This window comes from Pararge aegeria, chromosome 1 (assembly GCF_905163445.1).
Source record: "Pararge aegeria chromosome 1, ilParAegt1.1, whole genome shotgun sequence".
Taxonomy (NCBI): Eukaryota; Metazoa; Arthropoda; class Insecta; order Lepidoptera; family Nymphalidae; genus Pararge; species Pararge aegeria.
Window position 1 is genome coordinate 19654064 of NC_053180.1, and position 24396 is coordinate 19678459.

Genomic DNA, 24396 nt, shown 5'->3' on the forward strand with positions numbered 1-24396 from the left:
TGGCCACAGGATATCCGCACCAATGTTAAAGTATGTAGCGACCCAAACATGTAGATAGGTACACCAAGCAATTGCGGATGGCATAATTTTTCTTTGATACACTCGCTTCAATTAACAAAAGAGCACTAAAGAGGTCAAACTAGATGGATTTTTTATTTTTATTTTGTTGTTCCACTACAAAAGTGAGCCCTTGACTGCAATCTAACCAAGTGATAAGTAACTTTGTAACCTGTTAGTAAAGATAACTTTGTAACCTGTTAGGGTTATGGCAGTAATTCAAACCCTCTAACGTTCGGATAGCTGCCCGTGCACCTACCGTCTACGCGACACCGGACCGGAATCTGTGGTATTGTCGGTAGTGTACTAACTAGCCTTGGGCAAAGTCTCTCAGCAGACAAGACGAAAATTCAGAAATTGCCCCTGATAGAAATCGAACGCGGTAATCCCGCTTAACACTATAATGCACACCGTTGCGCCAGGGAGGTCGAACAATACACAAGAGACAAAACGACTCATTTGATAACAGTTAAAATAAAACTAGTATCAGTTAAAAGAAATAAACATACTTCGACCATACACGCATCGCCATATAAGCCCCAAAGTAAGCATAGAATGTCTAAGATAACCGAAGAATATTTTTTATGAATAAAATACACATAAATACTAATAATATCCAGATAAAAACCGAGATATTGAAAAACATGTTCATCGCACGAACATTTTCCAGTTATGGGAATCGAACCCACGGCCTTGAACTCAAAAAGTCGGCACGCTGCCCACTGCGCCAGCTGGCTTACTAACTTACTAACTAAATATACAGTAAGATCTTGAACGCCGTCGCAAGGATATAACATGAGTTACTTACCCCCACCACAAGTAGCGGAGCACAGCGATCCAGGTGTTGCGAGCCAGTGGTACCGCGGCCGTGAACAAGAAGATCCATCACCTCCGCAGACCCCACACTCGTCCACGCGGCGAGTCGAGCCAACTCGCAGGTCGCAGCCGACTCTCTGGAGACCAACAAATAGGTCCAGTAAAACCTTATGTCCGTTATCACTAAACCTAGGAAACTCTTCAATCGGATATCTATTGTTTGAGTGATGCGAAAACAAGAAAAACGTTTCACCAACTCATAGATGAGTGTCATACTGACTAACAATGTCAGGCGCCATCTGAAGTTACAACATCGATTTAGGGTTGCTGCTAATGTTTAGGGCACTCGTAAATTGACACTTTTTTTGTTCTTAATTTTTTATGGAGGGTTTGTTCAATTCTGAACATGCCAGCCTCATCGGAGCTACTTAAAGGATATTCGTTACTACCTACGCTTAATGGACACTTTATACATGTCATAAAGTGTCCATTAAGCGTGCTGGAAAAACGAAATTCGGTGTTTTATAATTACCTTGTATCCATACGCAACATGGAAAATATGATAATACAAACACTGTATTGTGTTTGTATTATCATATTTTCCACACCTTTTGGTAAGAATCATAGACAAGTTAGGTTACTCGTATATGAGTTGCTTAGTGGAAATCGATTGGTGAAAAGTAAATATATGCCTAAGAGATATTGAATATTGAGTAGGCGTTACTTATTAATGCATTGCACTGTTCGTCGTTAGTGTTTAGCCTTTGGTAGAGTTCAAAGCTTGGCTCTACATGAGATCTGATAACTTTTAGACATCACGAGTAATATAAATAAGTATAGAATAAATATACTACGACACGTACATCGCCATCTAGCCCAAAAGTAAGCGTAGCTTGTGTTATGAGTACTAAGATGACTGATATAATATATGGTCTCATCTTGTAACATATAAAATGTTTTATATGAAAATGTTTTTTCTATTAGATGCGTAATACGAGCTAATCATCATACTTGTATTCCTAATGCTACTTATAAAAAGTCCTAGCTGCAATCTCGAAATAACATAATACGGAATAGTAAGCATATTTCTCAATCGTTCGGTTATATCCCCCTCGCAGACGTCGCAGGAAAAGAAAATACAATATTAGGACTAATATTGATGGCCTCTCAGGACGCGGAAAATGTTTACTTGGAGATTTGTGTGATTAGTATGATGGTTCTTTGTAACTAATAGTTGCCCATGACTTTCCCTGCAAAATAGAAAATTCGAGAAATAACTTTTTGGTCGGTATACACTAAACGTATAATGTGTATTATTATCGGGTGAACATAAGAGTGCTGACATTTTGAAATACAATTTTTGCTATTGATGATACATTATTATCTAAATATGTAACTGAAAAATTTATTCTTTGTTTGTATTAAATCGGTAATCTCAATGCAGATTTAATGTCCTAACTTCAATACAATCTTCAAATCTCCTGATAAAGGAATCGAATTTAAATTTAATATCCCTAACTTTGTTTAATAACTGGCGAATCTATACGCGGTTACAGAACATGTGATAAAACATTTTTTATAGGAATAATTGACGTACTAATCAAATAAGTTACCTGATGGTAAGTGGGAAACCATCGACTATAAACAAGACATGCAAAAAACACGTCCTACAATGGGCCACCCTGGATCCATCAACCTAAGACGTACGTATAAAAACACAATAATAAGTGTTTAATTTAAAGAAAATGGCCTGTAACAATATATATATTATAAGCAAAAATAAACTCGTTGTGCGGTTTACTGGGCTCCATGAAATTGCTAATTCATTCAAGGGCAATTGTATATTATTTTATAACAAATTACCGAATGAAGTCTTTGAGATGTCTCTCAATAAGTTCAAGGTTTATATAAAACGTAGGCTTACAGAAGAATCCTATTATAATGTTAGGCATTACTTAAACGATAAAAAAAGCTTGGGTGTGAATAGCTCTAACTTCATAGCTTAGTATTATTTACTGTGAGATGGTGATAACAAAAAAATACCCGGCTAAGTTTATTGTGGGTTTTCTTAGACCAGGGCGCGTTTGGAACCCTCGTAGCTTTAGGTTTAAGGTGGTGAACGAAGTTATCACCATCCCCTTACAATTATGTAAACATATATGTATAAACGCTTCATGATAGGCCTACATGAATAAAGAAATTTTTAATTTGAATTTTGAATTTGTGCCTGTAATAATACTAGCAACTATCAGACCAGAACACATTAATGCCGCTTGGGAGCAGAAATGAACATGGCGGTAGTAGTTCCACGGAAACTTCGACTACTACTAAAAATATAGGCTCTGTTACTTATTTAGCATATTTTAATACCGGTTAAATAATATCATGCATTGTGAAAAGCACTGTAGAGCTAAAAACCGCCAATTGTAGACACGAACATTGTATGATGACTGTTATTGTAATACGGACAGTCTAGTTACATGCAGTGTTATAAAACAATGTGAACGTGTTACATAACCAAGGTAAATGGCATGTTGCTTAATTGGGACTCACCCTCATTTATTAATTTTTTCACTCTATTGCACAACTATAAAAACGGTTTGTAAAAAGCGGACTGAATGCTAAAGTTTTTTCTACCAGCCACCTTTGGACGTGCGAGAAAAACGAAATGGTGTGGCAAAAAAAAAAAAACATGTAAAATGCATAAAACATATAAATATTAATAGTATATTATATCATAAATTTAATAAATATATATATATATATATATATATATATATAAAACAGTGTAAAACGGAAATCATGGAGACAAGAGAACTCGATATAAAATGAGGCAGCCACTCAAAGCCCGTTTATTTAAATGTTCCACTTATTGAATGCCTTTTAAAATTATGAGGTACTTCCCAATGACCTAAAATCTTAAAATTTGGCACAAAGGTAAGTTTTTTAGCACAAGGTAAGTAAGAGAAAATCTCATTTTAATTCCCGTGTTGAATTATTGCCAGAAGTGGGCGTTCGAAATTTTAATATGAGTTTAATAGGCTAAGTGGGATATCTTATGAAAGGGTTTTATTTGCAGACTAAAAAATAGGTCACTATTTACTATTTCTGAACACTTTTTTTTTAATTAATTTAAAAATATATATATATTTTTGGCGTTATATATTCGGCGTTATTTTTGGCGTTATTTTGCGGAATTCCATGATATGAAAATAAAGCTTAATTTGCTATACTCCGCAAAAAATAGAAGAATCTGTATGGTGTAATTTATAATTTCTTCAATCATCATCCAAACCAAACAGATCTTCGGCAATGTAGATATACTATGTGGTGTTTAAAGCGGAGTAAAGTATAAAGTAGCAAATTAAGGTTAATTTTCATATCATGGAATTCCGCAAAATAACGCAAGCTTCTATCCAATATTTGATACTTTGAAAATAGTTGTCATATAAATTATCACAAAAAAGAAGTTAATCTTAAATAAAAAAACTCCCGCCCCGGCTAAGTTATGCCAAGGCGGTAAAGTCGCATGTTTATTCCCTCATATCCAGTAAACAATGCGGTAAACAAGGCCGATTTTACCGCGAGGGCGTGTAACATTGATATGTTAAACCAAAGATATTCGTGTGACGGTGTTTGAGAAATAAAGTGTTCTAATCTAATTCCTTTATCCTCGTGCTTCTTTTTATGTTGCAATAAAATAAATATAAATATTCTACGACAATACACACATCGCCATCTAGCCCCACAGTAAGCCTAGCTTGTGTTATGGATACTAAGATGACCGATGAATATATTTATGAATAATATACATAAATACTTATAAAATACAGATAAACACCCAGACACTGAAGAACATTTATGTTCATCACACAGACATTTTCCAGTTGTTGGAATAGAACCAACGGCCTTAGACTAAAGGTCGCTGCCCACTGCGCCAATAACTCGCTTAAAATACTTAAAAAAATATATTTAAAAAAAATGTGATACGGTATCCCACTTCTTTTTTTATTTTGCTTGCAGTTCTTTGTCTATTTTTTTCCATCCCATTGCCTAAGGAATCTTCTGCCAAGATATTTTTCTCAGGCCAAGGCTGTCTGACTGTAAATGTTCCTCTGAACTAAATTTTTTTTCCTTTATTTATTTGGAAAACAAACAGCTATAAATAAGTTCAATGAAGTCATTTAACTTATTTATAGCTGTTTGTTTTGTTGATTTTAATGTGTTACTTCTTACGATATTACGGCTTCCTTGAACGTCCTTAATATATTAACCTATGTACTTATACGTTAATATATTAAGGACGTTCAATCATCACCATCCCAGTAACTAATTGTCCTACTATTAGGTACATACCTTACGACTCTTACTATTGTCTCACGAAGGAGAGCGGTTTTTGAAACATAAACCCAGCACGCTGCCCTTATGCAGGTTGGTAGTCTTTAACAATTATTATCACAATACATTGGTAAGGATATCTTTGTAGGATCAATGCTTGAAAAAAATTCCATAGTTTGGGTAATATAGAGATGGCACGTCCCAAGTGTGTATCTCTAGCTTTTTTGTACCGGTGGCCTACGGGCCAAAATATATTTTAAGGAAAATAGGAAAACACTCGAGACCTACCCGTTAATACGTATGTAAATAAAGGCGGATTGCTCTTTTTATTTGTACGCAAAGAGGTGAATTTTGTGCTTTATTTTCGTGTTCAGTATATCGGAACCTTATTGTCAACTAATATTGCGTCAAACGTTTCTGTATTGGCTATTCCATCCACGGCGTCAGGAATATATGTAGACGTCATTTTGGATTTTTACCGGTTATACATGCTCAAAATTATTTTTTTCATATATATCTCGGTGTTAACAAATACATAAAAGTGATAAATTATTGTACAATATGTGGAGTCCTTCAAGAAATATTTGAAAGGATCCAGTATTCATAATTCTCGAGAAAGTCGTGTCGATAAGGGATTTAGCGTTCCGGTATGAGGTCGCGAAGAATCCGATAAGGGGTAGCCTAGGTTTAATATAACTGCCATACTCCCTACTGGCATTCCACCAATCCGCACTTGGCCAGCGTGGTGGACGGCTTTAAGCCCTTCTCATTGTGGGAGGAGACCCGTGCCCTGTAGTGGGCCAGTAATGGATTGATATGATGATGATGATGGCTCTCTAACAGGTTAGCCCGCTACCATCTTAGTTGTGTTTCATCGCTGACCACCAGGTGAGATTTGCAGTCAAGGGCTAACTTGTAGTCAAATAAAAAAAAGCTAAATAATCCTGAATTTAAAATTTTACCTAAGAGCATCAACCCGCATATTTAAAAATAACTATTTAAAAATATCGCCTTCCATTGAAAGCTTATATTTAATAAATAAATTATATAAACATAAATATACTACAACAATACACACATCGCCATCTAGCCCCAAAATAAGCGTAGCTTGTGTTATGGGTACTAAGATAGCTGTTGAATATTTTTTTGAATATAATACACATAAATACTTATAATGTGCAGATAAACACCCAGACACTGAAAAACTTTCATATTCATCACACAAACATTTCTCCAGTTCGAACCCACGGCCTTAGATGCAGAAAGCGGGGTCGCTTCCCGCACCACACCAGTGGGATGTTAATTGGACTGCCGGTCGTAATTCTAACTGCACGTCTGTATTAAGTTCAGAGGTGTCTGCCTGGGGTAAGATCATTTAAAAATATCGAATACAGCCTTTTACAGTTAACGCCTCTATCGAAAGCAATCCCAGAAAGTACTTCGCTTTTTCATCCATTCTTTGCAATGCTAATACTTAAGGCAAGTGCCAAAAAAGCGAATAGTAGCACCGTAGCTGACAGTTGGTGACAGACACAAAAAATCACAGGGAGCGGCGCCCTAAGACCTGATGGTAATCCGTTGAATTAGAAGTCAGGGTATCAAACTGCAGAAGAACACGTGGTGAGTAAGACTTATTGGAATATACTGGATAAAAACAGGCGGTACTTTGCGGAATTCCATGATATATTATGAAAATTAGGCTTAATTTGCTAAACATCTCCTGAGGATGCTCCGGTTTCGGAGCGAAACGTGCGTAGAGGGTACATTGCCGAAGATCTGTTTGGTACGTTAAATTAATATTATCTTGTTTAGGAAACCACATAAGACCTAAAGTGCGTTCTGAATGCTGTTCAAGAGGGTTCCTTAGCTTAAACGTTTCTATTAAAAAATCTTATCAGTTAGTATTTTATTTTTTTTATCCATTCTTGGCAATACTAGGAAGAAAGCGGAGTATGGCTTGTGACAGTTTACGCTCTCCATGGAAGTAAGCCAAGTTTCGATATCTGATTTTATCTTTGATATTCTATTTTATAGTATAGTAATACTATTACTTATCTGCTATATCTTGAAGGAAATAATTTAAAGTATAGAATAAGGATGATGAGATCAAATATAGTTGTTGTAGAGCTTTTTGTGACAGTGCTACTTTTTTACTACTACGTTCTTTTAGATCGATTTATTATAAAAACAAATAACTGACTCAAATGATGCAATGGATTCCACTATGAAATAAAAATATGCGATTTCGCTTTTAGGAAGACATACTTGTTCCGTATCAAAATTATCAAAATTAAGCTTAATTTGCTATACTCCGCGAAAAACAGGAGAATCTGTGTGGCGTAATTTATAATTTCTTCAATCTTTATACTCCACACCCTCTACGCACGTTTCGCTCCGAAACCGGAGCATCATCAGGAGATGTTGACTTTACAATGAATAATTGTTGTTCTATACAATACTTGTTCCGGCTATTTTGATTTAATCATTGAAACACTTTAGAAACAATTTAGTGTTAAGTTCTTATGGAACTTATCTGATAGTACCTACTTAACTCCTTAAGTTCAAATAAAACATCTAAATCGATTTGTAAATGACGAAGTCCTGAAGTAACACACCTTATTTGAAGTCGTTTACAAAAGTTTACGGTTAACGTGCTATTATATTTGTAGCTTAACAAGTGTGTCAGACTTACTAGCTTTTAGCAGATATCCTTAAAAGTTAAAGGGGCCTTTATTTCCTGGGTTTAAGTGCGTGAATGCTTGGAGGTAAGCGAGGAAGCACGAGAGGTCTGACATTTTAATGGTAAAAGGAATACTGTTTATTTGACCGAGATGTGTATAGAAAATACCGGTTTTTTGCCTATCTTCTTTTAACAGCTACTTCTTGGTTGCCTCCTTCAAGCCATTCATTTGCAGGTTACTCAATCTTGAGATAGAGAGCTAAAAGACTTGAAAGGTTTCTACTCTAGAGTGCCTCTATCAAAGCCACAGTGTCTACTAAAACATAAACTTGCCCTCTGCAATTTTAGCAGAACTCTTAGCCTATTAACAAACTGGAAGTCTCATAAAAACATATTCTGAGCATTCGTGTGCAGGTTAGGTTACCCACATTTAAGGTGGACGGCAGAAAGACATCCTTTCTATTCCAGAGTACCTCTATCCCAGCCAATTGGTTTACGGGAGACATAAACTTGCCCTCTTCAGTTTTAGCAAAACTCTAAGCCTATTAATACTCGGGGAGACTCATAAAAGTGTGTGTTAGCTCCGACACACGACTGGAGTTTACTCTTTAAGTACGATTGTCGAATCATACACAAAAAGAGTTTACCTAGCTGAATAAAGATTAATAACATATGAAAGGGTAAATTAAAAACCCTGTGCAATTTATTCACACACGGCGGAAGTGTAACTTCTTAAAAGTATCCTACGGGAGATTGAGGTGGATGTAGAGTATCAGAACTATTAGGATAAATATAATATTTATTATTTAGTTTTCATGGTAACAAGAATAGGAAAAAAAAATGTATGATGTTTTCTATCTCACTCTGTCCCATATATTTATGTGTTTGTTTCTTTACCTAGATAATATTCGGTTTCCTTGGTAACTTAAATAGGAAAAATAAGTTAATTAAACGAAAGCGACGTTGCATGTTTGCGCATCACGGTTGCCGGGCATGCAACGTCGCAAAGTGAAAACGTAACGAGGTCATTCATCAGTAGATTTTACTCCTCACATTTTTCTCATACTGGGCGCCTTATAAATGAAAATCGATTCTTAAGGAGTAAACTCCAAAAACATCTTCAGAGCATTCTTGTGCAGGTTACCCACACTTGATGTGGAAGGTTAAAAGACATCCCTTCTACTCCAGACTACCTCTATCCCAGCCACTGGGTCTACAAGAGACATAAACTTGCCCTCTGCAATATTAGCAGAATTTAAGCCTGTTAACACACGGGGAGACTCATAAAAACATTTTCAACTCCGACGGAACTAATCGCGTTGGCACATACGTTTCCACAGTGCCACTCGTCGAAAAGTCCAGCTTTCAAGAGCACTAGAAATGTTTATTATGCCAACGCCTTTAGTTGCAATGGCGTTAGTTTTCTGTGTGAGAAGATGCTTTAAGGAACATATCCTCAAATTTTAAAAATACCTTCAAACTAGCGTAAAGTTAAAGTATTATTAGATTAAACTTTAACTGTTAACCGCCCATGCTTTTTTTTTGGAAGATATTTCTAGGTATATATGGCTCCTTACCTAAAATTTTGCCCTTGAGGTCGATTACACATTTAGCCTTTCTTTTAGTCTTTTTTAAAGCTAAGACCGACCATCTTGGCATAGGGTAAACTTGTTATCCTAAGAACGCGTATGAATGGTTTTGTCTGGTGGGAGGTTTTGGCCGTGGCTAGATACCACAATACCGACAAGTGCCGCTAAGCGATTTAGTGTTCCGGTGTCGCGTACAAACCTTTTAGGGGTATGACTGCCATACTCCCTAACAGGTTAGCCCGCTACCATCTTAAGACTGCACCACCACGTGAGATTGCAGTCAAGGGCTAACTTGTTGCGGAATAAAAAAAAAAAGCACTGCAAAATCAAGAAGGCTATTTTCTACACAAACAATCCCCAACCTAAACCTCATCACTACATAAAATTTATCACAATGACATTAAGACCACAATACTTTATTTACTTAGTGTAAAAAATATATATGCAACTCCTACGTAATGAGGGGCGCTATAAGCGCATATAATAATAAATAATAAAATATAATAAAAAGCCTTTACTTCTAAAACGTATTACAATTATATTTTTACATATTTTTACTACAAATAACTTTACGTTTACTAAAAATACATTTACGCATATAAGCTGCGCAAAAAAAAGGTAGCTTCTAGTGAAGTAGAAGAAAAAAAGACGTTTCTGGAAGTTCTTGCGCATTGTTCGACTTGTACCTAGTGCAGTTGAAATACTAAAAATATAATATCTCAGGGCTGCGTAGTCAGTGTTAAGCATTAAGCTCATTTCCGCGATTGCCTGCACTTTTTGCCCCACTTGCAATCCTTTTTGGATTCCTTCCAAACAATTTCACGAGATCCTTAAGTACTGATATAACCGCCGTGGCTTTTCGCTAATCTCTGGAATTGAGATTGGTTTTATCCAATTCGGGGATGTACTTGGTCTGACATTTCTGTTTGTAAGCACATTTAAGGTGCAGGTATAAGTATAACTTTGCAATTTTTATGCATAAAATGGTGTTATGAGTTTAATCACTTTGCCTTTTTCATCGTAGCACTAGAGATTTTAAGTAAAGTAAGTGGAAAAGTATCGTATATACTGAACAATAATTCAGGGCATACAAGGGACACGTCCTCTAAAGTGTCACTCGGTGTCCATCTACCTGAGGCGTAGGTGCTAAGACTCGTGTGCCTGTAAATTACATCATTTATTGTTTGCTGACATAGTAATACAATAGTTTAAAATGATAACATTCTCGGCCTTACAATTCAACGGCCCAACAATAATAATCAGATAAAAAAAGTGTGTGTCAGCTCCGACGCACGACTGAAGTTTACTCCTTAAGTACGATTGTCGAAACATACACAAAAAGAGTTTATTTAACTGAATAAAGATTAATACCATATGAAAGGGTAAATTAAAAATGCTGTGCAATTTATTCACACACGGCGGAAGTGTAACTTCTGAAAAGTGGCCTACGAGGGATTGAGGTGGATGTAGAGTTTCTGAACTCTTAGGATAAATGTAATGTTTATTATTTAGTTTCCATGATAACTTGAATAGGTAAAAAAATGTATTATGTTTTCTATCTCAATCTGTCCTATACATGTATGTGTTTGTTTCTTTATCTAAGTCTCTCAGTATCTAAGAAAAATAAGTTAATTAAACGAAAGCGACGTTGCATGTTTGCGCATCACGGTTGCCGGGCATGCAACGTCGCAAAGCGAAAACTTTAGGAGGTCATACATTAGTAGATTTTACTCCTCACATTTTTCTCATACCGGGCGCCTTATATATGAAAATCGATTCTTAAGGAGTAAACTCCAAAAAATTTGTTCATATATTTCATTAACGGACCATATATTTTATTGCCAATGCTTATTAACGATATCTAATATACATATTAACATTTACTGGGTTTTTAGCAAAGTTAAAGCAGTGTTCAGCCAATAAGACGCTACTTTCACTCACTCATTCAATCGCTCGTTTCACTTTTTGTATTAAAATAAAGTCCCTGTTCCGAAAATTCTGAAAGTGTTCCAAAAATAGTCTGTCAAACGGCCTGAAAGTATTTTCTTAAAAGAGATTATCCTTCCACATATTGGTTAAATAGGAAGATGAAACGAAAGGGCCTCCACAACACAATATGTTTTTTACATCCATTTTCCCCAAATCGTGGAGTCCTCAATGTAAATACATTGTTGGATTTACATAATGCTGTGAACCGTTGTTGTTCCTCAATGGCGGTCGCTGAGCACGATATTGTGGTGCTGAGGATATATTTATTAGGGTATTTCTAAAATATGATGAGATTTTGACTGTACTGAGATGCTGTTGAGAATGCAGGCGTAAATTTTCTTGTATTCGGGTTCCGGAATTTATAATTTCTGAATTTTCTCTGGTCGTGTCGGGTGGGAGGCTCCGGCTGCGGTCAGTTACCACCCAACCGACAAAAACGTATCGCCAAGCGTTTTAGAGTTCCGGTACGCTGTCTCGAAGAAATCGCCTCGGACATATTGATAAAATTGGTTAGACATACTGAGATGGACATAGGACTTTTTATCTCAGGAAAATGGACGGTTTCCACGGGTTTAAAAACAAACCCGAAGAAAATGCGATCGGAGTGGCAAGAGCTAAATTATTAATGCTTTCGTTGTTTTTTGCTACTTATGTTTTGCTCAACTGTTGTAACAATCTTGATGAAATTTGTCACATCGATAAATTGCATCTTTTCTTGTCTTCAGTCTACATCGTGTGGTCGACATCTGAGTGTTGTGGCTCGCTTTACAATCCGTTGCCACTCTTTTGTAACAGTTGCCTTTCTTGCGCATTCATGTTGAGGAGCCTAGATTGCGGCCACTTGGTCCGTCCATCTCATCCGTCGCGTACCGCGTACATAAATTGCATCTCTTAGGCGGAAACAAAATACTCTTTGCCGCTGGATGAAACTTTACAACCTACAGGTATACCGCTCAGTATAGAAGTAGAGCTTCTGAAATAGCTCGTCCGGGGAAGTACTATCGCCATGCTTATATCTGTCGCTAAACATCATTTTTGGAGGGCGCGGTTGTCAGTGTGATAGCAGGCACATGAGGTTTAACACCTACGCCTCAAATTGATGGACACAGAGCGGCATGTCGCAGGACGTGCTCTTTGCTTGCCTTGTGAAGTGTTGCTGTGTTTATAGGCAATAGCTTTCCACTTACCATCAGGTGGATCATCTGCTTGATCCGTTAATTATTACTATAAGAAAAGAAATAATAGCCAGTTACTTTGCTTTCTGGAGTAAAACATATGTGATTAATTTTTTGCCCCGTAAAGATAATTCCCGAAGGATTTTTAATAAAACAAATATGGCCGATTTCGCGAGTTGTCAATGGTTTGTCGTTATAAACAAAGTACTCTACTAAAGTTTTGAGTTATACTTAATACTTATTATAAAAGAAGTTTCCTTAAAAACCATAATCTTATTTCGTTTAGAAATTACGAGTAAAACTTAAGTAGCCAGGGGCAAACCATTGAAAGCAATATTCCCAAGTGACCTTAGGGAAAAATTGGAAGGAAAACACTTAAATTTTCAAGCTTGATCAAATAAAATATACGCAAGACGGATAAATAAATGTGAAGGAGATCCTAAAGGCTGGCCGCACATTGCAACTAAGAGTAGTTTTTTTTATATCTTTTGACGGTCGATTGGCGCAGTGGGATGCGACCTTGCTTTCTGAGTCCAGGCCGTGGGTTCGATTCCCACAGCTGTAACATGTTTGTGTGATGAACATGAATGTTGTCCAGTGTCTGGGTGTTTATTTGTGTATTATAAGTATTTATGTAAATTTTAAATATATTAAGCAATACCCATAACACAAGCTACGCTTACCTTGGGGCTAGATGGCGATGTGTGTATTGTCGTAGTATCTATCTATCTATATCTATATCTATCTATCTTATGTTGCGTTTTACTCAATAAATCAAAGAGTTAATCATATTTATAGTTTGTAAGAGATCGTGAGTATAGCATTCGTTAACTGAAAATTATAGCATCAGGCCATACCCACCATGGTCTAAAAAGCAAACAATAACTTTGTTATAAATAAGTTTTGCACAGTGCCGCTAAGAACTCATAACACGCACCGTATTTCTTTGCCAAGCGTTCCATGTAATCTTATATATTTTATATATCATTAAGATTATTATGGAGAATGTTACTATAATGGGAGTTTCTTTTCTTTCGAACTAGATGTACGACACATTTAATTTCGTAGTTCAAATGAGTAGATAGCAACAGCTGGTTCTGCTTACATTTCTCTCTGAAAGTAAATTAAAAAGATTCAAATTCAAAATTTAAAAGATTGATTGATTGCTCACAGATACTCCACTGTGGACTTGATATATACCATGTTTACTTGTACCTTAGTTTAATTAATTTTATATTTTTGTTTCGATCGCTTGTTTAAATGTGTTTCAAAGCAAATAAATAATGTTTCTTCTTTTTAACTACATATACTGCTACATCAGTAATTTACACGCGAATAGTAAGGGCGGCAGAACTTTTTGATTCATGCGACAACCGCTCCTATTCGCCATCGCCATTACTGTACAGATGTGTACATAGTAGGAAGTACTGAGTAGTGATGGCGATGTGCATGTTATCAACGTATCAAAGGTGCCATCTATGTGCCTATTTGAATGAAGAAATATTGACTTTGACTTGACTTTTAACTTATTTTCATAGTGAATAAAAAAATCTAGCAACTAGTAACTCACACACACGCATCCTCAATCTCCTAATGTTCCACTTATGGGAACAGGCCTCTTCTCATGGGAGAGTTTCTTCAAGAGAATAAACCCACCACGCTGATACGATACAGTTTGGTAGGCTTTAACGACTATTATGACTACTATGTGATAATAAACACCACCCACGCCCCATGCGTCCGAACCGCGGTTTTTTACTCCGGGCTTCTTTTAATAATCGTTTATAAAAAAACCTTACAAATCTTGGCTACTACCGGTAATCCGGAGTTAAACATGCTGCTCACGAGACTAATGAGGCAGTCACTCACACAATAGTCGGCAATGTACGGCCAGCCTTAATAGGAATATGTGCTGAAATCGAATGAAAGCTGTCGTACTTCGGTATTGACACGGGTCTGTTTTGTGCCGCACAGATTTAGGATATTTTATATTGCCAATATTTAGTTATAGTATGAGAGATGAACGGTAGTCTTAGACTTGTTCTGGGACCAGCGAGCGTTTGTATACCCCCTCGTAGCTTTAGTTTTAAGTACGAATGTAGCTATAGCCGTCATCTAAGTACCATCTACATGTTGTTTATATAATGTACGCACTTTTTTGGCGTAAAAAAATAAAAATCTTTTCAATTATATCTTAGGCCTTATTCAACGTTTATAGAGAAAACGACACTAACAATAGAAAAATGTATTTCATACATTCAAACTGTTATTATAACGCATTATCTAGTTATCTCACTATTCGACCAGCAAACTTCACTGAACATTAAAATTTGAGATTTATGTACTTGTTACATCGTACAATTCCCATGATTTTTTCTTAGCGCCTTTTCTGCCATAAGCAATAGTAGAAAAAATTTAGAAAATTTCATACAATATTATCTTACATTAAGTTTCTATGATAGCGTACTATTCCAACGGTTTAGGGCATTTGAAGTTATTTATTATAGAGAGATTTACAAATATAATTTATGTAGCCTTCACCGTTTCAGAAGCTTTGTCTGATAGGTCTTTTAATTTATTTGGGACGTATGGGTGGAAATGAAGCTGTATACATCTTAAATAATAATAATAACATATCCGTTTTCAATAGGTACCACAAAGACACAAAAAATATTTTAATGAACCAAAACATTTTCCTTGTAAATTTCCATATTAGTTGATGTGCTAATAAGTCGCCAACAATATAAATACAATAATAAAAAAAGAACATTTTAATTCAGGTCGGAGTTCCATATACAAAATTGAAAGATTAATATGCATAAGTTCTGCTTATTTTATAAATTTTGCAATAAATCTTATTATAGCTTAATTTTGTTGGTGTGCTCCTCGATTATAAACGTGTTTAGTTTATTCTTAGCAAATACGCTTGTACAACCAAGCGTTAAGGGTACAATTCTAAAAACTGGTGAGCATAACACAAGCCAATTAATATAGAATTTAATTGATATAGAAGTGTCTTCGATTCGTTTATAACATGACTCTAATCTATTTTAAGCAGAGATGTACCAAAATGCTAAAAGTCACCGATAAAAAAAAATACAGTCTGCGTTTTATCAGTGAAACGAATTAAACCTCATTTTATGCAAAGTTAATTCTTTGTAAAAACTTCTTGCTAAAAATTAATAACGGTAAAAACTATATAATTTATTATCTTAATGACCATACAATATATAATTTGTAGTATATGCTAAGCTCCTTAAAATTATTTTCATCGAATAAAGCCGGGGTTACTCTTATTAAAAATTTTAAATAATTCTCTTTTGTGCAAAGTCCGTGCAATGCCGCTCATCCACGCATGAAGGCAATATTAAAATTTTGCCCGTAGTAATTAAATCTGCTTACTGTGACTATGAATTGCAGTAATAAAACTGTGCGCAATATTACCTCTATCCCACTCCGGCGCGGGGGAATCGGTTCAATCTGAGAGGGACAGAGGCCTACTTTAATATGATAATCGGAAAATTCGGTACGTTTGTGTGGAAGGCCGCACTCCACTCGATTTCGGGGCGTTGAATAAACGATGAGGTGCGTCATTGTTACGTATCAGAGTAATTTATAACTTGAATGAGCGAGAAACTGATTTTGAAGCGTCTGAATTATTGTATCATCCGTTTTACTTGTGAAGTTGGTGAATTGTTTGCAATTGCTGTGATACATGTTGAAAATACATGTGCGCTGCAATAACAGTGATGTATTTCCAACCGCGCTATAACGCAATGTGATAGAATCTATCACATTGCGTTATTGCGCTGTTGGAAAAATAATTGAGTTATTATCTGGTAACAACGCAATAATTTTTTAATTTATTATGTAAATCAATAAAATAAAATCATGATTCAATCAATATTATATATGCAAAAGTTTGTAACGATGGATGGATGAATATTTGTTTATAAACCAATTTGACTTATATTTGGAATGGAGATATATTTTATCCTAACACATGAGCTACTTTTTATCCCGGGATTTATGAAAAACAAAAAAAAATGCAGACGAAACCGCCGGCAACAACCTAGTATAATATAAATGTGCAACAAACTTTTTTCTTTCTCTTCTTTCATGAAACAGAGCAGAGGGTTGACAGGATGTAGATATAGTTTACGGGCCAAGAAATGACATGAGTACCGACTAACCTGTACTCATAGAAACTGGATTGTGTTTGGAATTCCTTGTTCTCGACATCTAGCGCCAAAGTAAGCGTGTGCTATGGCTACTAAGTTGACGGATGAATGTTTTTATGAATAATATACATAAATACTTATAAAAAACATTAATGTTCATCACGCAAGCATTGTCCAGTTGTCGGAATGAAACCCACGGCCTTGGACAAAAACCGGTCTGCCCCGATTGTTTTTCTTCCGACCGACAGTCGAATCGACCGTCGAAGTTTATCTGAAGTGTAATTTGGTAATACCCGTTCATGTTGAATTGTCTGAACGTATTACGATAAGATTAAGTATGGGCGGTTGGTGGTCTGGGAAAAATACACAGTACGCTATCATACCGAAGATCCGGACATGCATGGAATTTTATCTTGTTTGTGTAGATGTCAGCGAGTTTAACACTATTCATTTGCATGCGGTTTTTACCTTTAAGTAGCTGAACATTTTGTCTTCATACTGTATCAGCTAGTTTAAATTTTATTTTTAAATGCAAAGCTGTTGAACCAAATAAAAATACAAGTTTTAAACGCAAAAGTATGGTAAAATATAGCTTCATAAAAATATTCTTATTTAGGTAAGGAGTAAAGGTAAGGAAACATATTAATATCTTTAAACTTTATTTCTTATTTAACTGGTCATTATATACGTGGGAATGCCATAGAATAGAGATAAGTGTGAGTGATTTCAATCGAATAGAAATTAGCGAGTACAGCTCACTTTTCAAAGATTTAATTTTCCTTTTCACCCACAAAAAGGTGATTCCGAAAAGGCGAAACATCAAAATAATCACTACTTACGCAAGAACAATCTCTAAAGACCCTTTCAAGCAAACAGTCCTTTATGGCGCTGAACAAAAAAATGTGGATTGAAACCTCGTGACACAATGCCGGATGCGACCTGACATCATCAGGGAATGAGGCTGCGAAATAATAAGGCTTGGCACTGACGCAATATACAAGCTAAAGCGAGTATCTTATAACTATAGTAGGTATATAATAGGTTTATGAACACTAAATAATAATCATAATATTTTTTGATAAGGCAACTATGACCCACCTACACTACAATATAAACGAATAATTAAAAACTAAATTAAAAAAAAAAAAACACAACAATAAATATGACAATATAACAAGATAAAATACAAAAAATATCAAACCACTTTAAAACTATTATCGGCAATACAAATGAAAAAATGCATTACCTGTCATTTATATCAAAAACTTAAATAATATAGTCCATACATAGGTACAGATTGTTCTGTATTCTGAAGAAACGAATGGATAAGTTAGTTTTGTTTTATTTTGCCTCCATTATGATGACTAGTGGCCAGTTCTTATATATATATTCTTTCTTAACAAGTTTATATAGAAACCCTATCTGAATTAATCTCTATCTTGCTTGCTATTTATAGTGCTACAAGGTAACATCCGTAGTAAGGGACGATTTATTATTTTTTACTTCTCCTTTCTTATTCACTCATTGCTAAAAATTATGTAATTAAGATCACTCAATCCATCTCTTATTTGGCCTTTATCTGATTTTTGGACCTTCTACATAAAGCCTTCTACGCCCAGAATTGGAACGTTAAGGCTAATTCAGGCGAGGTAAGACGCGCCTGTAACCTCTTGTGACTTGTACCGTCACCCATCAGTTGTACCGGGTCGCCTTTGTCTAGGTACAGTGTCTGCTCCCGTTTCTAAAATTAAAACTATGCGGACTGGAATGCCGAGCTTGTAATATTTCGTTTGCCCGAACATGCTCCTATTGTAAATAATAATATAAGCAGGAATCGTTTTGTTGGCCATTATGTAACGTCTTTTTGTAAGGCGAAGAAAAATGGATTTTATTGGTAGCCTTTCACTTACTACTACGACAATACACACATTGCCATCTAGCCCCAAAGTAAGCGTAGCTTGTGATATGGGTACTAAGATGACTGTTGAATAATTTTATGAATAATACACATAAATATCTATAAAATACACATAAACATCCAGACACTGAAAAACATTCATGTTCATAATCGAAACATTTTCCAGTTGTTTCAACCGAACCCACGGCCTTGGACTCAGAAAGCAGGGTTGCTGCCCACTGCGCCAACCGGCCGTCAACATACTGCTAGGGTGCATTTAATTGTAAGTTTTGTGGGAAGTAGTGGGAGTCTTCGGCCGAGACCAGTTACCACACTATTGATAAGGATAGAAAGGAAAGTCTAGCGATTCTCAAATAAACTGACCATAGAAGCCGCCTCCTCACACTCCTATCCCTCTAGCCCGCTACCATCGACTGCATCATTGTGAACACAGTAGAATAAAAAAAAGTATAGTACGTTTTTAAAAACATTTCTGAAGGTTGTGGAGGTCAAATGTATTCTATATTAACACTCAATCCATCTTTTCCTTAGGCTTCATCTAATTGTTTGACCTTCCACATTAATATTTAACATTATTTATGTGAGATAATTTAATTCCCTCCACATTACTTGTCGCACTTTACCAACCTATTATCTACTTCTCACTTTTAATGTTAATTATCTATATGGAGAATACGTAATGAGTAAATTATACTTTAAGGTTTCATTGCGAGATTAAACGGTTTATATATTCAATTTCAAATAATTTATTTATTTATTTACACTAAGTTTTTTTAAATAGCGGTCTTACATCAGTTTTGCTTCGATTTAGCTGATCTGACTACGTTCTTAGGGAATATTTAATTAAATAGAATGTAGTTTTAAAATAGCTGAAGAAAATAATTTATCGCTGGAGTAAAATCGGAAACTAAACCGGAACAGTGATAGTCGCACGCGCACTGACTGCGTCGCACTTGCTCTAGGGTGTTTTTAAGCTTATTATTGCTTTTAAGCGATAAGGCCGCCTATTTTACCATTTCTTTTTTTATTTTAATTGTGTTTTATTTTATTCTAATGCTTTGTATTTGGTGTACAATAAAGTGTATTTTGATATGATTTGATTTGTTTCCAAATCAGAAAAATCATTAAAACCTTTTCGTAATTGTATGATATGACGTATTGAATGAAAGGAAGTATACATGTATGATTTTTATAAATGTAAAACTCCAGGTGTCCATGGGCAATTATATGGAGAATAATAATTTTAATCCACGGCAGTCCGACACACACTTGACCAGTATTTTTCAGTCAGTGCTTAAAAATCTGCTGTATAAAAACGTAATAAGGATACGAACCGAGGTGGACGTGCCAAAACTTTTCATCTTCTGGTAGTCAAATAGGCGTTTCAATATTTTATGTCCAATTAGAGGCGAGGTCACGTTCAGCGAAGTTGTTCAACGACTCCGTGTCCAAGAAGTCATATAACTTTTCACTCCAAGTCGCCAGTCGCCACACTCCACTCCTCTCGGCGGTGTTTTGCATAATTTCATATATTATTTAAGTGGGGAGTTCACCACGATTTGCATAATCTTACACGCCGCCGACGAATACTAATTCTGAGGACGACGCTACGTTGGCGGTTACAGGATGACGGTATTTGTGATACATGCTTTATGATTGATAAATTGTATTTCTTGTAAGCAAGGAACAACTAAATTCGCTAAATATGAAACGAGCGAGCGACTTAACGATGTCCACATTGCGTTGCTAAGTCACTTAGCAACGTAATGGATAATGTTAAGTTCCAGTGAAACCAATGCCTTCTCGATATGGAGGTGTCGAATTTGATGCAACACTCAAGATACAAAAGTCTCGCTGTTTATCTGTATATTATAAGTATTTACGTATATTATTCTTAAAGATATTCATAAGCCATCTAATTACACTTAACACAAGCCACGCTTACTTTGTGACTAGACTAGTGTACTAGTGCCTGTAATTACACGCCCTATCAACATGGCTGCAGAACTTCCCCGGACGAGCTCTGTCACTAAAAGCTTTACTATTTTTAAAATCTTTATATATAAAAGAGGAAGTGTGTGGGTATGTTCCGTATAGGCTCCGAAACGGCTGGACCGATTTCAATTGAGACTTTCAGGGAATCTCCGGATTGACCTAGCGAGTAATCCTTTATAGTTTGGTGACGATCGGAGCACTCCTATTTTTGAACTGTCGAACGGTCAAATACAGCTTTCATTTACTACGATGATATTCTATTGTTGGGTGTACATGGGTGTAGATAATGGTCTTCACCCGCTCGAGAAGAGAATAGAAGAGAATGAATACGGAGATAAATAAATGATTTAATATATTATGGACTTAAATTAAAAATTGAATGATTTAAGTTTATTGTTTAAATAAAATTAAGCAAAATCTAGCCCGGCGAAGCGGGCTGGGTACGCTAGGAATAAATAATTATTTTCTCTGGTTTGGTAGGAGGCTTTAGCCGTCACGCTACTTACAACACTATAACTGACAAAGACCGCTAAGCAATTTATCGTTCCAGCACCATGTCGCGAAGCAACGTTTAAAGGTATAGATTTATTTATTGCTTCTTCTTAGACCAGGGCGCGATTGGAACCCTCGTAGCTTTAGTGTTAAGTTTACGATTGTAGTCATCGCCATCACTACTCACTGCAATGTACACATTTTGTATATAATGAACGCATAAAAAGTGCCATCTATGTGCCTATTTGAAAAAAGAAATAATTGACTTTGCCTTTGACTTTAAAACCTCAAACAGGCTAGCACGTTACCACCTTTCTTCATCATCACTTACCGGTGTTATAACAATCAAGGGATAAATTTGAGAGGATGAAAATGTTACAAAACAAATGCTTAAGGTATGGTGATATTTTTATAATGTCTCTGTACACTTTAAAAGGTATTTTACGTTCCTTTAACCCCACTTAATTTCGTCTTGAATAATTCGGTAGCGATACGAGCGGGGTACCTCAGACGCACAGAAGGGATAATGGTGTAACCGTGTTCGGGTTAAACCTCCCCGCCCCCTTCAGGTGCTATTCTGATGATTTTAGTGAACGGATGTGTATTTATAAATAAACGGAGATGTGGGATACATGGTTCGTGTTACGGTAACAGTTTTGGATAGGCATAGTTGAAATATTATAAAGCTTTTAAATTTTGTTTGGTTGAACGCGCTAATCTCAGAAAAAGTCTGTTTAGATTATTTTTTTTTGGATTGGTAGTAACAGTTATATTATTAACATCATGCTACCAATGGCTACTATCATTAATGAGAAATGTTGCAAAAACTGCAAAAATATCCTTTTTGAGAGTTTCTAATGCGTGCAAAGCGTGAACGGTAAACGTTACGTCAAACGACGGCAGTATGTACTAAGTATATCGGAAGTGTTTCTTTAAAGTTCTATGAAACAGTCCGCGACAAAATACGACTGTTTTTTGAAGTCGATATTCGCGCGCGGGTCCGCTAGTTATTAACTAAATATATATCTACTTACTTTCTTGTCATCCTCGAATAGATACAATAATTTAACCTAAGTATGGTGACGGGAAACATCATCAGGAAACCTGCATACCTGAAAGTTTTCCAAAATGTTCTCAAAGGTGTGTGAAGTCTACCAATCCGCACTGGGCCAGCGTGGTGGACTACGGCCTTAACCCCTTCTCATTGTGGGAGGAGACCCGTGTCCGGTTATGGGTTGATATGATGATGGTGATGAACATAAGTATCGATAAGCCCGGAAATCTATGTGTTGAAAATATTGTGACATGTTGTTATCTATCCGTTTCGTAAGTTTACAATCGCGCTGGGTTTATTGCAAACTTACCACGATTTTAGTTTTCTAGTAACATACATTACGTAACATGTAAATGTTCATTATACAATCAATCATATATATATATGTGTGATAAACGCGTACATTCTAAAAATTGGGTTTCTCAAAAGCTTGGGTGATAATTATTACTCCAATCTGGTTAAACTTATAATAACTTTAAATACAAAACTTTCGTGGGATGTACGTATCTATACTTTATTGACACTTTTAATTGTTCTATCTGACATTTCAAGATAAAAATAAAATAAATACTTGACTTCTTATGTTATCAAATATTCAAAATTTAATAAGCTTAAACCTGGACATTGATGTTAATTTTTTTTTTTTTATTTAATTTGAATTTAAATTTTGATTCTATTTATATTTATATATTATTTTATTATTTAATTAGTAAAATATTTTTAGACATTTATTTTGTAATGCAGTTATATATAAAATGTAATTAATTTTGAAATTATTTGTAAACGTTGTGAAAACCTGTAATAAGCTGAACAGTCACTTAGCTCGCAACATAAAAACTTGGACAAGAAAAAAAAAGGTATTAGCGGTTGGTTTTCCTAAATAAATAAATAAATACTGCCATCTATGACGAAGACGAAGTGAAGGATATTATATAAGTAGGAGGTCCCGAGTTTGATTCCAGGCCGATTTTAGAATTTATGATTTCTGAATTATCTCTATTATAGTCTGTTGGGAGGCTTTGGCCGTGGCTAGTTACTGCATCGTCACTTACCACATGGTAAGATTGCAGTCAAGGGCTAATTTATAGTGGAATAATAAAAAAAGCAATATTTTAATTTCTTGATATGTCCATAGCTTACAAAAGTTAGAGGTGCGTGCTGGGATTCGAACTCAGCCCTCCTAAAGTGAAGGCAAAGTCGACTACTAGGCTATCACCGCATCACCCCAGAATACTTGAATGATTGTTCCTGGCAAAGGCAAGATTTACTCAAGTGCTGTTGTTTCACTGAGTGTATTTATTCATTGCGTCGGCATTAATTAATGAATGCCAATAGCAATGTATTTCGCGCCTTCATTTGTGCACAAACAAAGGACCACTCGGAGCGGACTCAATACAGATCAAAACCATAGCTATGGAGGACGAGTCTCTATAGAACCGCGTTAGAATTGGAAGTGAACAAGCGAGTTGTTCTGGACACACAGCTGAGGCGTTTGTCGAATCCGGCTAAGATAATTTTTTCTCCGAGAAAAAGGATAATATTGTATCTTCTCCCATATAAGAATAGTGGAAATAATATCCAAATAACATGCGTGTAAACGGTGAACTTCTCTTGTTCTTTGCTTTGCTATGGCAGTTGACTTAACAATTATTCGTTGTAAAGTCAACATATCCTGAGGATGTTTCGGAGCTAAACGTGCGTAGAGGGTCAATTGCCGAAGATCTGTTTGGTGTGGAATATAAGGATTTTAAAAATTATAAATTACACGATACAGATTCTCCTGCTTTTCGCGGAGTATAGCAAATTAAGCTTAATTTTCATAATATTTGGCAGTAGGGTAATGTTAATTTTATCCCATGTCAGAGGATGTAATTGGGGGATATAATTTCTGTCGCCTACCTGTGCTAGCGGCTCTGAACTTTGTTGTTGTCTTTTACTTGGCTCTACCATCATCGTTTATCTCGAGGGAGGCTTCGACGGTGGCTAGTTACCACTCTACAGAGAAAGACGTGCCACCAAGCGATTTAACGTTCCAGTATAATGTTGTGTACTAACCGTACAAACCATAGGGGTATGGATTTAATATAACTGTCATATCTCTAACATCATCGT

At 35.8% G+C, this 24396-nt stretch overlaps 1 protein-coding gene across 3 annotated transcripts in view; it reads right to left on the reverse strand.

The window, feature by feature from the left end:
• The window catches only part of LOC120628018 (protein madd-4), a 292600-nt gene that overhangs the window by 73136 nt on the left and 195068 nt on the right, over positions 1-24396 (reverse strand). For all 3 annotated transcript variants that reach the window (XM_039898237.1, XM_039897428.1, XM_039896608.1), the window contains exon 8: positions 866-1010. In XM_039898237.1, coding sequence (XP_039754171.1) covers positions 866-1010 — 145 coding nt within the window. The remainder of the gene's footprint in view (positions 1-865; positions 1011-24396) is intronic.